Here is a 20,056-nt window from a genome sequence, read left to right as displayed (position 1 = left end):
TGACATTATGCATTTGTCAAAACCCACAGAATGTACAACACAGTGTGAGCCCTAATGTAACCTCTGGACTTCAGTTTAAATAATGTATCCGTATGGGTTCAGCAATTGTAAAAAATGTACCACAGGAAAGCATGTTATTAATAGTAGGGGAGATTGTGATGGGGAGGAGGCATATGGGAACCCTTTGCTTTCTGCCCAATTTTTCTATAAACCTAAAACTGCTAAAAAAATTGAAGTATATATTAGTTTTTAAAAAATCCTAAAATCAAATCCACTGATCTGTTGCAATTATTTTTGCCTTAAAAAAAAGAACATATGCCTCTCTCTATTACCATGTCTTGCAAGTCTGGTTGCTCAATCATGCCTTGTGAACTAGATACACTTTGATACCAAGTTTGGGGAATTAAACCAACTTAAGAGAAACATCTGAAATTCCGTATTACGCTAAGTGAAATAAGCCAGTTATTTCATAAGACTGGCTGGCATATTAAGAGGACTGTTTTATTTGTCCTCTTATTAATAAGAGGACAAATATTGTATGATTCCACTTATGAGGTTCTTAGAGTCATCAGATTCATAGACACAGATAGTAGAATGAATGGTGGGTGCGAGGGGCTGGGGGGAGTGCCAGGGGAATGGGGAGCTGTTGTTTAATGGGTCCAGTTTCAGTTCTGCAAGATGAAGAGAGTCCTGGAGCTGGATGCTACTGATGGTTGCACAATGTGAATGCCTAATGCCACTGAACTGTATGCCTAAAAAGGTTGAGGACAGTCTATTTTATGTTATGTGCATTTTACCACGATTAAAAATAAACAAAAGCAAACAAAAAGCCAGGTGTACCTCAGGAAATTTGCTTTTTCAGGGTAAGTATTGACTGAAGTCACATGTGAGAGCATCTAGTACAGTGTCTGTACATCCTATGAGCTTAATATATATTCATCTTCCAGCTAGGCAAATCTGATAAAAACTTTAACAATTCTATAGATTCACCAAATGCCTGCACCCACCACCTTTGTCACAATGAGGCAGGTGAACAGAAAGCCAGACTCCTCTTACAGTCTTTGAAAATTAGCAATGATGCAACTCATATGCAAGTTGTTCTGACGAAGTTAAAGAATAGCAGAGCCAAGCCAGAGAAGACATGCTTGCAAGCCCAGTTCCTTTTACCGGGTCCCCTCAACCTGCTGGATAAATGGGGATAATAGAGGGAGCCCTCCCGCGGTCCAGTGTGAGGCTCAAATGAAATACTGCAAGAGGCAAGGAATGCTGAGGACGGCTCAGCACCCAGACTTGTCTCCACACTAGGTTCAGCTCCAGTGAGTGCTCTGACCTTGGGGTGTCTTGGTTTCTGGAGGATAATACTGAACCTACTTCCTAGCTGTCTAATTTCCTGATGGAACACAGTTATTACTACATGTCCTTCGGCACACAGTGAGTACTACATAAGCATTGGCCATTACTACATACACATAAAAGCTTGAAAAGCAGAGCACCAGACCATTATGACTCAGTCACTATCATTCCATTTTATAACTGAATTAATACTTCAGCCTCCCATTCTGTTGAAAAGTCTCAATACATGCTCATCATCTGTATAATATAACTATATTCTAATAGCTATAATCTAACATATGCTTAATGCCATGCAAACAGATTTAAATTATAGGAGGAAGCCAATTTTATTTTACTCCTTGATCAAAATAATACTGATTATACACAGTATGTTGTATTGTGTATATTAATTAAGGGGGTTAGGCAATCATGGGTCCCCAGGCCCCAGAAATGGGAAAGGCTATCACTCTCTGCTCATGCGGCCTGGTCAACACATGGTGATGGAAGTGTCCAGTGCAACCCTCCTCTTTTCTAGCTTTTTGACTTCAACAAGTCTCTGCATCTCTGAGCTCTAGTTTCCTTATCTAGACAGACATCTACACAGATTCTGGCATGCCCTCATTAACACCTGCCACTGTTTTTGTAAACGTTGCAATTCGTTCTCCTCCACACGGCCACCAAAGTGAACTTTTTCTAGAATGTAGTCTGCCCTAGTTCCTCATTTGCTTTAAGACTCTAACAGTGCTCAACTAGTCTCAGGGTGAAAGCAGATTCTTTGTGATGACTTCTAAGGTCCTTTCTGACCCAGCTGCAGGCTCTTTGCCACTTGCTTAGGAAGTCTAGCTTGTGATCAAAGCTCTTCATATGCCTTTGGCCAAAGAATATTTCTCCTTTGGCTGGGAAACTTACCTTCCAGGCAGCCCTCAGCTTCCCAAGGACCATACAACCATCCTCAAGTGAGGGAGGGACCCCATCAAGCTAGCCAGATGGGCCAGACCAACCCCTGAGGTCGATGCTGCCACCAGATCAGCCCTGCCTTGGAAATTCATGCTTTACTTTGGAGTCATTAGATCCACTAGATGACAGACAGAAAGAGACAGAAAGAGAGAGATAGTAAAAATAACAATGCTACTGCCTTGGGAGTAGGACTGTATCGTGCAGGCATGGAGAGCACATCACGGTAACTTTCTCTCTGTGGCCAGAGCCCTGGATGGCCTTCTGACCCGTGGGCAGCTGCAATCAGGACATACTGACTCCATCACCAGCCGCATGGAACGCAGATCCTGAGGCAGCTGCCCACACCCAGAGGAATTGGTTTCATCAGTGGTAACTCACACTTCATGGTCTTCACTGCCACTTTCTGAGAGGTCCCATCTTGCAGATCAAGATTTCCTTCCATTACAGACCCAAACTCTCCTGTGGAGTAAAACAGCATCTTTGCTTACTTTGTACAAGATCTTTGCCAACTGTGGAAATCTCCCGCCCACAGCCAGGCGGCTGTTTCCATGTGACCCACACATGGCAGCTGGGCAGAGGCTGCTTGGGCCACCCACACACTCAAGCCAGGGACACAGGCCACATGAGCCTCCTGATTGTCACAGCTTGTCACAGCTTGGTTGGCTCAGACTAAGCTCAGCTCCCACTTTTATTAAGCATTATAACCGATCCATGAAACTTATAGGACAACATGGGAAATGTCATTGGAGTTTATAAAGCAGAAGCTCTTCATAATATGTACTTTCACCTTTGTTCCTGTTTAACTAATTAGGAAGGTGCCAAGAAGAGTAAACTTAAGAACTAGAGGAACAAATTTAACGTATATGGGAAACTGACTGATGAGTTGCATGGTTTTCAGTGAAAAAAGGGAATTAGTATTTTTCTAGGGCCTATTGTATGTTCTAGGCACTGTAGATGCCCCTTGCATGAGACAAATCTGAGTTTCAAAAGTCTCTATTTACTTTCTCACTTTAAGTTGCTAAATAGAACTATTTGTATTATAACTGAAAGTCCAAAAAAGGTATTTACTAAAAAATACATTTTAAAACATTACTGTACCTTGCTTACCTTCTTACCTCACATTTTGAAAGAATTAAACTGCTTACCTTCACCTAGAATTTTCCCAAGAATTAACAGATTCCTGTCAATCACAACATCTTCTAGTTTATTTTGCAGTTCCTCGCTGACTCCCAAGCTCTGTACTGTAAAAGATGTGACAGAGAAGGTGGAAGAGCTGTCAGTGTGCTTCCTTCCCTCTGAATATAATTAAAATTATACATAAAATAACCTGTTTTTTCATTTTGTACCCACGGCTCTCCCCTCAAAATGTCAAAAGCAAAATATACTTAATTCTGATTAACTGTGTAAAATGAATCCCTTAGGGCAAGATTAATTCTGAAGGATTATAAAAATCAGAATCCTACTTTTGTTTCCATCGTGGGCTACCAGCAGGCAGCAATCCAATTTGGTTAGGGGAGGTTTGCCCATGACTTACAGGGGGCAGAAGAGCAATCAATAGGTCCTTCTAGTGGAGTATTTACCATTATATTCCTAACTATGGTATGCAAAGGGGCTGTCAGGACACCTCCCCTGTCCTCTCCTGCCAGGAATGGAGGCACAGAAACTGCAGGAAACACTTAAACATTTACTATTCTGCATATGGTATATGGAACGACACAGAAAGTGCTAAACTGTGTACGTGGGCAAGGGGAATGGCAGAATAAGCTCTTCCATAATTAGGTGGAGATACACAGCACTGACAGTAAGTGCTATCAAGAGGAGCAAATTCAGTATCAAGAGAACACAAATTCAGTAACTATTTGGTAAATAGGGCAAGCACAAGCCTTTGGAAAAAAACATGGATAATTAGAAGAACACATTTGCTCTTAGACAAAAAATTTTACCCAAGTAGTTCTCTAATAAAGGAAAGAGATCAGTCTAAATATAATTTTTTTTAAATCCAACACTTCTAGATTAGAAAACCAAAGAAATTAATAACATTCTACATCCAATGAGTTTTTATTTCATAGCAACCTGTAGTCGATCATTCTTCTGTTTTTTTGTTGTTTCTGTTTTAGACAAATATAGAGGAGCTTGAATTTGATGGTATTTGCACATACCATTGATACTACTTCTGAAATTATTCAAAAACACAGCCCCAGTCATTCCCACTTTTCAAACTAGAAGGCCTCTCTGATTCAGCAAAACTCAAATCATAATTGTAACAAAGTATATTGGCAAATTGTTCTCTGAGTTGGTTGCCAGGAAAAATAGAGGAAATGAGCTCAGACTGTCAGTTACTTTGCTGTTTCCTTTAAACCCCTGACCTCTACCCACATCTTCTCCTATCCCCCCAGAAAGTTCCTTTTTCCCTTCTGTGTTTTATGGTATTATGAGTCCTTCACCCCAACTACTTCACCTCTGGTCCAGCCCCAGATATCCAGGAAACCAGTCAGCAGGAAAGCAAATAGCAAAATCTGACTATCTACTTGTTGGTTTCTGAAGACATTTCACATATTAAAAATATCTATTCTTGGACTCCTTTGGCTTAGAAAGTGGTCAGTTAATTTGCTGTTCTTTCCTTTCTCTCAATTATTTCAACTTTTGCCAAAAAAGGGAAATTAAAGTCAACTTACAGGTGAGTTCGATGGCTCGCCGACAGAAGGACTTCTTTGCTATATAATTGACAACCAGTTCCGAATTCTCCTCCGTGAAGGCGTTCCTGGGCGCATGAAAACAGACATCTCATATAATAAAAACAAGGCCCCGGAGGCAGGTGCCATTCCACAAGGATGTTTCTAAGTGCTGCCTATTCAAAGGATTTTATGACAAAAGCATTTCCCATTGGAAGAAATATGTTTCTTTCCTCACATCTATTTTAGGCTTACCTGGCAACATGAAAACAACTCTGTCTAGGTACCGTCACCTCACTGTTTTAAACAGTAAACGTGCTTTTATGCCTACTTGAACCAGTCCCCTCCATCCAAATTTTGGGTTTTTCAAAACTGTCTTAGTTGTCATTGCACATTTATTCTTCGAGATGAATTTTTGAATCAGCTTGCTAAGTTTTATCAATAACACTGCAGAAATTTAGAGGGTGCTTATATTGAATTTATGTTGGACTGGGGGAAAACTGATCTCTTGACAGTAATACTGAGCCTTCCCATCCATGAACATGGTACACATCTCTATTTATTGAAGTTTTCTTCTCCACTGTTGGTAAAGTTTAATAATTTTTTTCCACAGAGCTCTCATACATCTGTTATGTCTGTTCTAAGGAACATTACAGTTTTCATGTTGTTGTTGATGGGATCTTCCAGCACTTTGTCTTTAGTGTATTTTAAAACCTGAATCAAAATATTTTTGCAACATATAATGTCCTAAAAAAATACTAAATTTACTCCACAAAGATAGCAAGAAAAGAGAGTGCCAAGGGGAAACACTGGAAGAAGCAAAAAGGTATTGAATTTCCGAATTATTGGCAAGGGCAGCATTGCTACATGCTGTTCCTAAACTCTTGGCAAAAGCCACAAAAGGCAAAGAAGCATTCCTTTGCTACTGTGCTCCACCCTGGCAGGGTCACCTCAGCTGCATATTCTAGGAGTCCTTACCAGGCCCCTGGGAGCTAAGGATATCCATGGAGGCTTTGGCCACCATTTTCTTGGTTTTGTCTTTACTGAGCCTATGTCTGGGTGGCCTCATGCAAATGTATCTATGAACAGCTCTGTATCAACTATTGTTTCAACAACAGTAACTATGAATTCCCACTTGATGACACAAACTGCATTCTGCCACTAATTCTTAGGAACATGAGCATCTTAGAATAGCATCTCTTAGTTACTGACTGAGCTTAAAAGCCTCAATGCAAAATCATAGCAATTAGAACTGGTAATAACCTAATAGATCATTTACAAATAAATAATACATAGGAAGCCTAGAAAAGTTAAAAGACTTGTTTAAAGTGATAAGTAGTGCTGGAACCCAGGTGTCTTATCTTCTAGTCCAGTGCTTTTCCCCTTATAATACCAGGCCCCCTGCCACCACAGGGCTTTTGCATGGGCTGCTTTTACTAGCTGGAATGCTCTTCCCCTTCTTGCTTACCTAAGTAATACCGCTCTTTCTTCAGATTTTAGCTCAGGTGTCACCTCTGCAAGGAGGCCTTTCCTGACATTCCTAATGCAGTCAAATTATCCTGTTACACACTCTCAGGTCCTTTTACATAGAACTTACTACTATTGACATTTTGTAGTTATTTGTGTGATTACTGTCTGACACCCCATTAACTGTGAGCTGCAGGAGGGTAGGGCAGAGCCTGTTCTTGTCACCATTGTATCCAAGGCTATCACCCTGTCTGGCACCTAGCAGGCCTTCAGCACATTAGTGAGCTCCTCCTGCCACTTCTGCAGAGGTTCTCTGTACTTGTTTCATAATGAGCCTATGAACCATACCTAGACTCTGGGATGTATTTTAGTCAATTGTATGTATGTTCAGGATTTAGATCAGATTTTGTCCACTTCTCTAAAATAGTCTTTTTTAGAATTTACTTACTAAGATATAAGAATTATAAGGATAGAGTTGTAAGTACTAAAGGTAGCGGACCCTCAAGACTGGGAGAGTCACAAATGAAGGGCAGTCTAGCTTCCACCTGTAAGCCCATTCTCCTTGCCCATGGGAAGTTCTGGAGTGGAACATTCTAGCAACATTCTTAAGGTGGAGCAAGAAAGAACGCTGCTTGGCTCCCTCCAAGCCCATCATTCCATTCTAAGCTGTTAACAACTTGCCACTTACAAAATACTTCTTCTGCCCCATGAGTGATAGACGGGAATTTATGGAAATCCAAACTCACTGCTGAGGCACTGGAGTAGAAAAATGGAGCTTCAGAAACATCTATCCACAGAACCTTCTCTTCATAAGTTGCTGTAACATACTTCTAATTTCTGTTGATATTTTACTACTGGTTGGTTATAACAGTCAAATGTATAAAGTATAAGAAAAAGTGCTTCTTTTAAATTTGACTGTGAAAATTTAAAGGTTTTCTCTATTACAAAAAAATTGATCATTACAGAACATGTAAATAATAGTAAAAAATGATCCACAACTATACCACTCAGAATTGCTAATGCTCTGTGACTCTCCTTCCAGGATTTTAATTTATACAACATATTTCATTAATTTTTAAACAGCTTTCTTTTGAAGACTTCTAATAAAAGTCCTCATTTAAAAGCAACCAATTTGAAAAGTGAAAGCCTATTATTGATGGTCTTCTTGGTAAACAGGCCCTTTCAAGGCTGGCATTTGCTGCGGGCTGACTTTGTAGCACCAGCTAAGTGAGGAAGCAGCCTGCCCCTGGGCCGTGCGCAACACAGGCGCCCAGCTGGGTACAACGTGAGGGGCTGGGCCAGCAAGTGAGGCACTGCCACTTAGCGTCAGCCTGGATCCTATCGCTGGGAACCCTACCACCATTTTAAACTGGGAAACTTACCCATACTTTGTCTCCTGGACTCTTCTTCGGATGGCCAGAGAAATATATAACACTGAGCCAATCAGAACAAATCCACAAAGGCAGCCAAGGATGATGAGCACTGGATCTGTGTTGCCAGGAGCTGGCGTTGACGAGGGGGCAAAATCTACCAAACCTGGTAAAACACCAAAGGAATCATCAATCAAAAACGTCTCTTTGGAATCTGAAATACATAAGGAATATTGATTGGCTTGTAATCGGAAAGAACAGATAGTTAGAGCTCTAGACCTTAGTGCTTTTACGTTTTAGAAACACACGTGCAGGCAGTCTTCCCCTGGCTGGTGCAAGCTGAGCCCAGGCAATGTGATCCTAGTAATGGATTGGTGACTCTTTTCATGTCAGTTACACATGTATTAGGAATTGAAAAAAAGTGGTAACACAGTATTTATTCGGTGCGCTGCAACTGACCGAGAGCAACACTGAGAATTAAAATGTTTTCTTTCTTTGTAAAAAGCTTCTATCAAGAGTAGTTAGAACAGTGCCTGCCTTCTTCTAACCACAGAACTTGTGCTACGGAGAGAAGATTATTTTCTGTGCTCTGTGAACTGTCATACTCTCTCAGTTTGGATCCATTTCTAACAGTTTATCCTTTGTGCTTTTGCTGTTGTAAACCATGTCTGAGAGTTCCTTATGTGAAGATTTTTGCGGTGTAATGTTCTCTGGGGTATCATCTTTTTTAGCACAGCCACTTTGCTCATGTTAGTTCACCTTCACCGAGCTCTGTGGCTGCATTATCTCGAGTTCATCAGTGACAAACTCGCCCAGAGTCAGCCATTTCTTCCGAAACTCCACACTCAATTCGTATTTCACTTCCAACACTACCAGTTTTCCTTTCTCTGCTGCCCTTTCATCTTTGTTCACCAACTTCCCCCTTCAATTACCCATTTTTATAAAAGTCTCATGTGGGTTTGTCCCTGGGAGACACCGAGGCAGCACAGCTACAGGCCAGGTTAGAGGTGTGTGACCCGAGTAACGGAAGCACAGAGCGTGGCCGCTGACAGACACTGGAGGAAGTGGCCTGCCCAGTCCCGGTCATGATGCTCACCTGCGATGTGTGGACTGAGAGCAAGCGATGAAGTTTATACTTCATGCAATTATAGTTGGTATATGATAACTCGAATTTGAACCGTATTGTTGGGGAACTGGTGCTATTTAACTGTGGCAACTGAACTGTATACATTTTGGAATCATGTAGAGCAAGGACTGCCAGGACAGCTAAGCTTTTTAAAATTTGGGGAGTTTTATGTAGGAAGATGAAAGCTGTGTCATCTTATACTCTGATTTTTCAACTGTGCCTTTAGAATCAGAATCTCTTTGAATTTCTACCAGGCAGACCCGCCTCATATCCCCATCACCAGTTACTAATGATCCCCAGTTACAGAGGCTGCGGGCACTGTAACATGGCTCCAATTCAGCATTAAAGGGAAAGCATGTTTGTGGGTCACAGAACAGACAGGCAGCAAGTCAGTGCCAGCTCACAAGTCCCGTCTGCCTTGGGTACAAAAGCCATATTTGGCAAGAACCTGTGAAAGCACAAATCACACTGATATACATGGTCTGTGCATGAAGTTTATGAGAGCAGTTTAATATCCACAACCCAGGTAGTCACAGCCGGAACAAAGGTGGCTCCACTGGTCTATGGAAGCCAGCACAGAGTTTGGACCACTGGGGGCACTGCGATGGCATCTTGCCAAAGGACACTCAACAACATGCAGAAGCCAGCATGCAGGGGTGGGCATTTAGCTCTGTGAGCCCAGCGCCACCTAAGGACGGCTTCTCTAGGAACACTCCATGTTCTGTACCAATCAATCATAAAACACATTACCCAAGGCTTGAATGAGTACTAAGGTGGCAAGCTGCACTGCTTCCCGAAGCAAAGCAAACACTAGCAAATAATGTCCATTATACAGAGTAAGGATTACCCAAAATTCATCATGGACACATCGCTTCAACTCAATTCAATAAATCAAGTCCAATTTGGTATGCTGAGAGGACTAATCTTCCCACCAAGTTATCAGCACCACTAGTCAAGCAGCCGGAGGACTCCCGAGGATGTGTAGCTGTGAAGTGTGTCATCCGATCAACTCCCTTTATTCTGTAAACGTTCCCTCTGGTCTCTATTTTTCATTCTCAAGCCAGAGGCCCATCGCACAGGGCTCTTTGGCAACTTCCCTGCTTGGGCTGACGCATTCTGGCAGCGACAAGGACCCGGCTCTCACCGTGCGCAGGGATGAACATTCTCACAGGATCACTGAAAGGCCCGACGCCCCCTTTTGTGACGGCTGCAATCCTCACTGTGTATGTGGCGTTGTGCGCCTGGACCGAAATCTGAGCCCGGCTGCCATTCTGGCCGACTTCCTCAGACAGCTCTTTCTGGGGACAGAAAACAAAGGAAAGGAAATGCTGGGGCCCCGGGGCACACCACTTCATGCCACAGTGCCTCCTGAGGGAGGCGGTCCCATCTGTATCCCACAGCATGCCCTCCTCACTTGGGCCGCAGCCCACAGAGCCAAAAGGTGGGTGGGATGCAGACTCAGGCCCAGGGAGCTCGGCCAAGGAGGGCCACAGGGCACGGCACTCAAAGGTGGTCAGTGGAGAAGCTCTGGAAAGGTGGCAGCACGGGTCAGCGCAGCCAGGTGGCCAGAGCAAGACTGAGTGGAGGCCTGGCCCTCAGAATCACCCACAGTGCCCAGAGCCTCCCTGCAGACACTGACAGCCTGCAACCCCCCTCGAGCCAGCACAGATGGACTCCTTGTCCTTGTAACTGTAAGACTTTTGACTAAAATCTACCTTTAGGAGGGCACTGACACTATTTTTGTCCAGGGTGACTGACACATGAACAAATTTGCTCTGTTTTCAAAAATCTGTTTTCACTTCTATGTATTTTGTTTTAAAGCCACTGACATGTAACATGAGCCATAAAAGCATAGATGAAAACGATTTTTGGAAAAAAAAACCCAAAACCAGAACTGAATGTTTATACATTTTCTCTTTTGTTTCTGAACCTCAACTATGAGGATGCTCTCTGGCATAGGAAACTAATTTTGTGTTTTGTGTGTAATTCAAGGCTGGGTCCTCAAATGGTAACTGTAGGGGTTGTGAAGTCTGAACTGAAGCCCTAGAAACACATCTATCTCTCTGAATTTTGGAGATTTGATTTCACAGAGTGAAGGAGAGAAATGTCATGCCCTGTGGAGCACTGGTATCACGATCACGCACGAGGGGCGGGGGCCTGGTTTGGGTGGGAATGTAATTCCGTGGTCACTCAGTCTCACACTGGCCACTTCTAACAATGGCACAGGGTGGAACCAGTTCAGCCCCGAAGGAGAGGGCAGTCCCACCATTCATGAGCTGGGTCCGCCACCCAGAGACTGTTCTGCACAGGCAGTGACCATCAGGACCCAGACCTGTCCTCAGACCAGGGATGAAAAGGGCAAACAAGGCTTTCAATTCTTTTTTTTTTTTTTACACCATTGGACTCTGTGCCAAGGATAAGAAAATAATGAACTTTTTTTGGTATGTTCACAAAACACCGTTTTTTAGAAATAGAGCATTTTATTTAAGGCAAACCCAGCTTTGATTATGGGCTAGTTGGTCATTCTCTATTTAATCTGCAGGGGTAGGGGTGGGTGGACAGGAAATCATTAAGTAGAGCAATCCATGGTCCAAACTCACACAGTCTTGGAGGCCTGCAGCGAGTCAGGCTTGCAGCTGAGAAATTACAAGTCTGCTTCACATCACTGCCTAACAGCTCTTCAAGGAACAGGCGGATCCATGCCTGATGAGGAAGGCTGGGCCTGCCTGTGACTTCCTACATTTTGTCTACAAAGACCGAAATGCAATCATCATTTATGAGAGAAATTATGTCAAAATAGGAGGTACTGCATGACTACGAAAGAATTAAATCTCTAGAAGAAGAGAAATCCTAAAACAATATTATCCTTTTGGAATTAAACACAAAACCAGTTTATAACTCCTGCTTTCTTAGGGCCTATAACCCACTATGAAAAAAATTCATACAAGTTACTTTTTAATTTCCACCTCCTATTTCTTAAGTGGGTTAATATATGTAAAGAGTCATTTGCATAAAGTTCTTGGAACGCTGCCTGGCCCGGAGCAAATGTTATCCAAATGGAGCAAAGGACATTATCATGGCTGCCATCATTCTGAATCTCCAAGTATGGAAGTGATGTCTATCACTGCTTATTTGGTAACACATTTTGGAAATACGTATAGAACAAACTCATTTTAGGTATTGAGTTATAACAAACACTGAAGTAGTGATTAGAAAGAAATACGGTAAACATTTTAGTGGCGGTGTTACCATTTTCTCTAACAATATCCTTAAATGGTAACATCAAAGACAATTTCAAAATGATTTCTGCTTTTAAAAATTGATGTAACTGATCCATACCATTTTGATGCCAACTATGTAAAGAAAGGTAGGCCCATATCCATATCCCCAAGTATTTATTTTGGTTTTGAGAGCTGACAAAGAAATCCATTTAAAATTAGGCCCATGCAGGAATCACCCCTATGTGTATTATTCCCCTCAATGTCGGGTGCAGATGGTGCAAGGTGGGGCCATTTTCCTGGCATGAGGTGATAAGGACATCCCATGGGCCAAGTGCATCTCCCTCATTCATTCGAAAATGAAAGTGAGCTTCAGTTTCACCAACACAGGCCCATCTCCTCAAGGACTTAAAATCTAAGAGCATTTTCAGGAAATGAAATCAGTTTTATAATATGACATTTGACCACAATTTTACTAACCCAGAAAACATGTGGACCTTGCCTGTTGGCTCTTCTTTCCCTATATACATTAGGCCCTCTTACAAAATTGGTCTTGTTGTATCCTTCAAATCCTGGAGCATTAGAGAAAATAATCTAGGTTGTTTAGTTCTCCAAACCAAAGAAGTTTATCTGACCAATTCATGGAGTTTATCTCTACTGTATGTTTCTCCTCCAGGCAAAATGTACCATCCTTGATCAATCCTTGGGTTTCTGAAGTGTTTCAGGTGCCTGCAGGTCTGTCCCATGACTACCTTACCTGTTCCTCATACTAGAAAATGATACCAGCTCAAACGCTCTGCCTCCTTTGATAGTAAATGAGAGGGAGAAACAAGGAAGAGACAGTAGGCAATGCCAACATCCAGGCACACAGCCATTAGAAGCAATGATCGGAGCCCAAGGAAGTAACACTTGAGTACACAGAGGCTTCCCTAGGTCTTTAAAGAAGTTAGCTCTACATGTCATGTTGTTTCTAGGCCTGTAATAATGTGCTATGAAACTGCCTTCTGATCTACCACCTCCATGCTTTCCAAGCACAATTAACCCAGCATTGTTAGAGCCACAACCCCAAAACAATGAGCCCTACAAGAACAGGGTGTATAAAAATGAGTCTCTAACATCAGGGCAATTCTGGGTCAAAGTTAAACTGATCTATTTTACTTACTGAAGAAGATCAAAGAGATTTGAACTTCCCAGTATATACTGTGGTTCTTGAAGAAATGGGTATAATATGCAATATTGTGTAACTTATTTGCTCAGTGGATTTTTTTCTCATAGAATGTCTACTAATACGTTATGGGAATGTGACAGGAAACACTAGTTCACTCATCAGAGATTATTCCATTCACAGAGAGAAAATCTCACTGGTGTGGATGTCAGCCAGGTCTATGCATGGAGTCCATATGCCATAAATGCCTAGAAAGCAAGTTCAAGGGCCTGTGTTCAGATCGTACAAAGATGAGCAAGACATGGCTCCAACTTCAAGAAGGACAGATTGTACTTGCTCCTGACTTTTCGATTTTAAGCTTTGATTTAGAATGCAAGGGGTATCAAGAAAAATAGAACAAAAATAGGTCAATATCTTCATCAAGATTTAATAAATGTCTGTACAGAAAATATCAGCAGTTTCATAGTCTGAAAGTAATATAACAGCTGTGGGGCAACATGGTATAAACTCTGAACACTAAGTTTTCAGCATAACTGCAGTAACTCACCCAAGAACATGTCTAAGGAAGTTCTGAAGCTGCATACAAAAACCACCCTTATTAGAGTAGTAAGTGGGAATGTTTTCAAATATATCCAATTCCATTGCCTTGCATAAAGATATACTTTACTAAGTTTTATAAAAATGGAAATGAAAGGACAATTTGGAGAGGTAACTTGTGTCTAACTCCAGACCTTTCTGAAATAAGGGGGTTCAGGAGATAGAGCCTATGGGTGCAGAGGTCTTTGAACTTCACTTGGGGCATGGTTTTAGGGTCCTCTCAGGGTTGGCTTTTCTGCAGTGTTTTTGTCTCCAATGTGCTTTATGCGTTTGAGGCTTAGCTGCACCCGAGAATGTCATCTGAAGTAAAGTGAGCCACTGAGTGTTCTGAGGTCACAACACCGTCAAGATGCACAAAGTATAGTGTGAGTACAATGTAAATGACTTTCTCACTGGGCGATCGACATCTCCGGGGAGGTAACCGCTGGAAAGGTCACAGCCCTAACTGTGGCAGCATTGTTCTCACTACAGAGGGGACATTCTGAACAACAGCCAAGAGTGCGCGGCCCTGCCGAGGGGTGATGGCATGTAGTGCCAGGCTCATCACGCGTCCCTTCGGCACGCCTCAGCTCAAGAGGCCCACTGTCTAGAGAAGCAGCTTGCACCCACATACAAGGAGAAGAAGGGAGGATGACCTGCAGCTCTTGAACAGACTGGTTTGTTTTTAGACCAGTCAAGTGTCTGCTGGTGATCAACATTGTTAACCAAAGATCAGACTCCTCTTGAACTGAAACAGAATTATTGAACCTTCATGTACTATACTAAGAATTCAGCACTGTAAAAAAAAGAGCTCTTTTCTAAGAGAGGCATTCGACTCCCTTCACTTAGCCAGTGTGGAAATGCTGTTAATCAATAGGCACCTAGCACAGATGCCCTGGGACAAATGACTAGGAAACAAGAGGCTTCTTCTCTCCTGGTGGCAACTCTCTTAAGCAGTATTTTGGCTGGCACAAATAATACCCTGCCTTCATTCACTATGAGCCACAAGTCATGGACTTCTAAAGCCCTCTCTCTTTCATCTACTTCCATCACCTATTGCTTCCAACAGTCTACTTCCTGATAGGTAAACTGAAGAAGAAAACAAGAATACTTCCCAGTTGCCATTTGGAGAACAGCAGTTTTGGTAAAAGCTGGATACTGTGAGGTTGGAAGTGACTGAAACAAAGCCTGCCTATATTCAGTAGGTACAGTTGTTTCCCATCCCTCTCTCCTGCCAAGAAGCTGTATTACTTTTAGGTGATGCTGCCTACAGATGCCACAAGGATGCTCAAATCTGATCTATCCCTGGGTTGGACTGATCAGGAGTATGACAACACAGAATTGGCATGCTTCCCATGAAGGCAGTGAAGAGACAGCCCTGGTGAGGAACCAATGCATCTGCCCCTCCAAGGACTCTCTGTGTCACAAAGAAGTCAGTGTTCCCCCAACCTTGCTCCTTTCCAGGTGGGAAGTGACCTGTCTGGGAGCTGTCCACCCAGCCACACACAAGCATTATCACTCAGCTGCGTCCCCGACTTCTGGTTTGGGTCAAGTGCTCCCAACGTAGCAGTGATGTTCAGACCTCACAGCATCAGATTCTGGATGTCCCCCTGGGCTTGACTGGAGTGATGCCTAACCAAGTCATTCCCGCCAGGAGGACTCTGGCTGGGACCGAGGGAGGCTGTCACTCCTTGTCTGTCGTTGTAAAATCAAACTAGTATTTAAACTGGAGAGTCCTTACTGAACGACAGAGGAGCTTGCCAGTCTTAGAGTCTAAGGCAGTGGCTATCTGACGTTCTGACACATCACTGCACATCTCAGGTCTGAGCAGACTGGTATTCGGTTAAGCACTTGTTGACAATTGTGATGCATCAGTCTATGTGCCAACTTGGCTAGGCCATGGTACCCAGACAGGTGGCCAAACACTCATCTAGAGATGTTGCTATGAAAGCATTTTCTAGATGAGATCAGCATTAAAATCTGTAGACTCTGAGTAAAGCAGGTTACCCTCCGGAATGTGGGTGGGGGGTGGACCCCACCCAATCAGTTGAAGACCATGGGAGGAAAAGGACTAGGAGGAGGGGATTCTGCCTGCTGGGCTGTAACACCAACTCCTCACTGAGTCCCAGGCTGCTGGCCTTCACGGCAGGTCAGTCTCATGAGTCAAGTTCTTAAATCTCATTCACTCTCTAGACACACACAGACACCCACACACTCTGTATTGGCTGTTTCTCTGAGACCCTAAAAAAAACAATGCTGTGAACAGTGTGGCAGGGTAACTAGTTCTGGATCCTTCAGCAGCAGTTCTCCATCTTCTAGCATTTATCACTTCATTTTCTTTGGTGGGTGGGCGGCTGTTCTCTTATCACAGCCCAGGTTTCCTGCTGGCAGCAGACTTGGAGCAGTGAAAGGTTGCTGACCTGGGAGCAGACTGTCCACGGAGAGCCAGCTGGGAGAGGGAGAGACCGAGCTCTGCTGACTCCAGCTGTGTACCTGAGCAGCTGGTCTGAAAGCCCATGCAACTCGGGGTCCCAGTTACACAAGCTATTTGTTGTTACATTTTGCCTATGTCGTTTTTGTGGGGTTAGGAAAGTATAGCTTGCTGCTGGCAGAACCACATTCCCCTGGTCTGGATGCAGATGCACAGGTCTAATCAGAAGGCCCAAGGAGACAACTCATAATCTCTTGTTTCTAAACATACAAGACCTACTTCACTCTAATAGGAACCAGACAATTCTATGTCAGGTACATGGGTCTCTGTGAAGATAGAAAGCCAGAACAATATATTTTAAGGGGAAGCATGAGGCATTTTCTTCTGCATAGATAAATTCTTCAGCCAGAAGCCAGTCTTTTCAAAACAGCCAAGTAGCTGGTACAGGTGTTAACATTTGTCAATGAAAGAGGCCTCAGGAAAGATGTGATTTCTGCTCAGGCTTCTATAGAGAGAAGTTATGTTCCAGAGGCAGCCCCCAACTTCTACGATTAGAGTGCAGTGTCATGTGTGCACCAAATCCTATGTATGACACGTTGTCTCACAGGTCCGCACCATTGCTGAAACTAAGCTTGCATGTGGGAAATTGATCAGGGATTATTCTAGATCAAGTAGTCTATTTCCCTGTAAGTTAAAGAAACATAAAAATCCCTGACTCTTCACCTTCTGAGGGCAGTTTCATTCTTGCCTGTAAGGTGGGAAGTAGGTTACATAAGAAAGAGTCAAACACACATAGTGAATCTGTGGCATCTTGCTGCACGGATGGACAGTGACTGCATTGGGATGCGGGTGGGGACTTGAAGATACCGGTAAATGTAGTAACCACATTGTTTTTTCATGTGAAACCTTCATAAGAGTGTATATCAATAATACCTTAATAAAAAAAAAAGAAAATAAAAATACCAATGCTAAAAAAAAAAGAAACAAAGAAAAGAAAGAGCCAAACAAGCAAACTGCTCGGCTCGGTGCTGATTTCTAGCAATGATGCCCGAGGAGGCTGGGGTGGGAAAGCAAAGTTGTCTTCGGAAGGTGCGCCTGGCGACACCCTGGCTCTCATTCACAGCCAGAGTCCCCATCCAGCCACATCGCGGGCTGTCTGGCCCCGCTGTCCCCTATGCCTCCTCCGTGAGCGAGGGCAGCAGGAGCCACTGCTGAGGCCCGTGGCCAGTCGGCAGTACGCTCTGGCAGAAAGAAGGCAGATGTGAGGGTCACTTTTCTCAGTGAAGTCAATTTTTCTTATTTGTGAAAGAATAACATCTTTCTAATATATAGACCATCTTCCTAATATGTATGTAACTCAAATTATACTCCTGGGCTCACGATTTTCATTGGCTCCCTTGACATCTACTGAAGTCTTCCTGACACCGTGCCCTGACTCTCAGGACCCTGTGTACAAGGGCCACACTGTTCCATCCAGCTTCACCTCACACTGCGCCCTAAAAGCATTCATGTTCCAGGCATTCAGTGACTCATGATTCCCCCAAAGCTGCCACGTTATGGCTTCTCTCACATTACCTTTTCCCACAGGACACTCCTCAAAGTGACGAATTCACCTGTCATCATTATTCCAAGCCCAGATCAAGTACCAGCTTTACCAGGAGAGGTGGGCTGCCACCAGCCCTGAGCATCCCTGCGCATCCTCACTGGCCATGCTGAATAGCAAGGCCCCACCGTCTCCTGACCCTGAGCCATTCTGGGGCTAGCACTGCAGGCACTGAAGCTGGTCAAGGTGACAGCATGACCACCATGCAATGGTGCGGAGCATGGGCTTGTTTGTGTCTTGTCACATGGGGTGGTGAGCTCTTATCCCTGGGACACTCAGCAGCACAGCCCATCACTGGGTCTCCCCGGAGCCCCATGGAGCTTGGAGGTGGGGAAACTGCCCTGTTGAGGCTAGTGATCCTGCTGTCTGCTGTGCTGTCAGGACAGACTGCCTTGCTCTGGCCCTCTGGGTTTCATGTCTGGTTTTGGCTCCAAGAGAGCTGTGTCAAAGCGACCTGTTACTTGCTTAGCCTTCTCCTCTGGAGTCTGGTTACCACTGGCCCTTCTCTAGGGGGTGGGGCTCCTCCCTGAAAAGCTTCTTCAGAAAAGTATCCTTTGGGATTTCCAAGAGGCTATGGACTGCCCAACCGCTATGCCCTGGAGCTCCTTGGCCTTTTACTGTGATTATCTGGGTAGTTTACACTGTTTTCCTAGAGGTGCCCAAGTTTCCCAAAGGCAGGAATCAGGTGATACCACAGGTAAGTTCTGGACATATTTAATGGATAAATAAATGAATGGATGAATGAATGAGTAAGGAAAGCCCTCAAGATTCCTTGGGACTTTTTAACCATTTGGTCACCTCTAATTTTTACTACATTCTTCATATCCCACTGAAAGGTAACTTTGCCTCACTCAATAATAGCTGGTCTTCTCACAATAAAATGAAAGCTTTGGAAATAGTATTAAATCAGCAAATCAAAGGAGACAAGCACACTTTTTTGGAGTTCAGACTTACGGAAGTCTCTGCACTCTGCCACATGTGAGATATCCGGTAGCCCACCAGTTCCCCCTCCTGCCGCTTAATTGGAGGCTTGATCCATCTGATGTCCAACTTTTCACTAGATTCATTGAGGAACACGGTGACATTCAGGGGCGCTACCGAGGGAGCTACAAAAGAAAAAGGAGAGAAAGATGAAGAACAGCAAAGAAAAGCAGAGATTCACTCTCTTCTGGGTTTTTAAATGCTTGGTTTTCCAATGTTCTCTGGGAAGCATGCAAATGAAACAGACTGATAGACTTGTATCCTCTTTTCAGTTAAGAACTAAGATATTACACAACTGTTAAAAAAGCAAGCCCTTTCCAAACTAAAATAACAAAGAGGAGGAGGGCAGGGAAGGAGGTGGGTGGTATTTATGGACTCCTCCTGGGGAAGCAAAACAGATCAACTTGAACAGATTATCCAATAGAATCCTGCACAGTAGGAAGTCAGCAAGGTTGACTGGAGATCAGTGCTGGGTCACGTGAGATGTACAGGCAGGGAACACTGCAGAGCTCTTAAAGTCCAAAGGCAGGCTACTGATGGTCTGAACACAGCTAATCAGTCAGTCAGTCATTTTTTTTAAATGCATATCAATATTGAAGGTCAAAGACATCCATTATTGAAGGCCAAATGGTCAAATGTTAATTATTGGGCTTGATGTCAAAATGTAGAATTCAGCACTGGTTTTCACTCTCTGGTTTATAATAAATTCTGCTTAAGTCACATATCCACTCTAGATCAAAATGTCTGTTATCTCTGGTGATACAAGGATAATAAAAGTTAAATCACTTCAAAAATAGATGTATATATATATGTGTGTGTGTGTATGTGTACAAAATAATTTGGATAACAGGTCAAGGCCATTACTACATTCTTTTTTGGGAGAAACTTGACTATATCTGTTAAAACTGGAAATTATATGCTCTTTGACCACGTATTATATTTCCAGGAATTCAATCTAGAAAAATTCTCCTGTAGATGGTATTTCCTTTGCTGAAACATAATAATGAACAAAAAAGAATGATGGTAATGCTCAGTTAATAATTATGATATAATAAATGTAGATATATTTTTCCAATGGAATACTTACTACCCAGACACTGAAAAGAATTAGATCATGTGCATTAATATGAAAAAATATGTAATGGAGGAAAAATATCA

The 20,056-nt window shown here is 43.1% G+C and overlaps 1 protein-coding gene across 4 annotated transcripts in view; it reads right to left on the bottom strand.

Moving 5' to 3' along the window:
- MERTK (MER proto-oncogene, tyrosine kinase) overlaps positions 1-20,056 on the bottom strand; it is a 102,540-nt gene that overhangs the window by 16,075 nt on the left and 66,409 nt on the right. For all 4 annotated transcript variants that reach the window (XM_017652373.3, XM_017652374.3, XM_017652375.3 and 1 more), the window contains 6 exons: positions 18,872-19,023; positions 10,069-10,222; positions 7,811-7,964; positions 4,965-5,050; positions 3,435-3,530; positions 2,668-2,748 (listed from right to left, as the gene is read on the bottom strand). In XM_017652373.3, coding sequence (XP_017507862.3) covers positions 2,668-2,748; positions 3,435-3,530; positions 4,965-5,050; positions 7,811-7,964; positions 10,069-10,222; positions 18,872-19,023 — 723 coding nt within the window. The remainder of the gene's footprint in view (positions 1-2,667; positions 2,749-3,434; positions 3,531-4,964; positions 5,051-7,810; positions 7,965-10,068; positions 10,223-18,871; positions 19,024-20,056) is intronic.

The sequence above is a fragment of the Manis javanica genome, chromosome 1 (assembly GCF_040802235.1).
Source record: "Manis javanica isolate MJ-LG chromosome 1, MJ_LKY, whole genome shotgun sequence".
Taxonomy (NCBI): domain Eukaryota; kingdom Metazoa; phylum Chordata; class Mammalia; order Pholidota; family Manidae; genus Manis; species Manis javanica.
The sequence above is the reverse complement of the archived record's forward strand: the minus strand, read 5'-3'. Positions and strand labels throughout refer to the sequence as shown.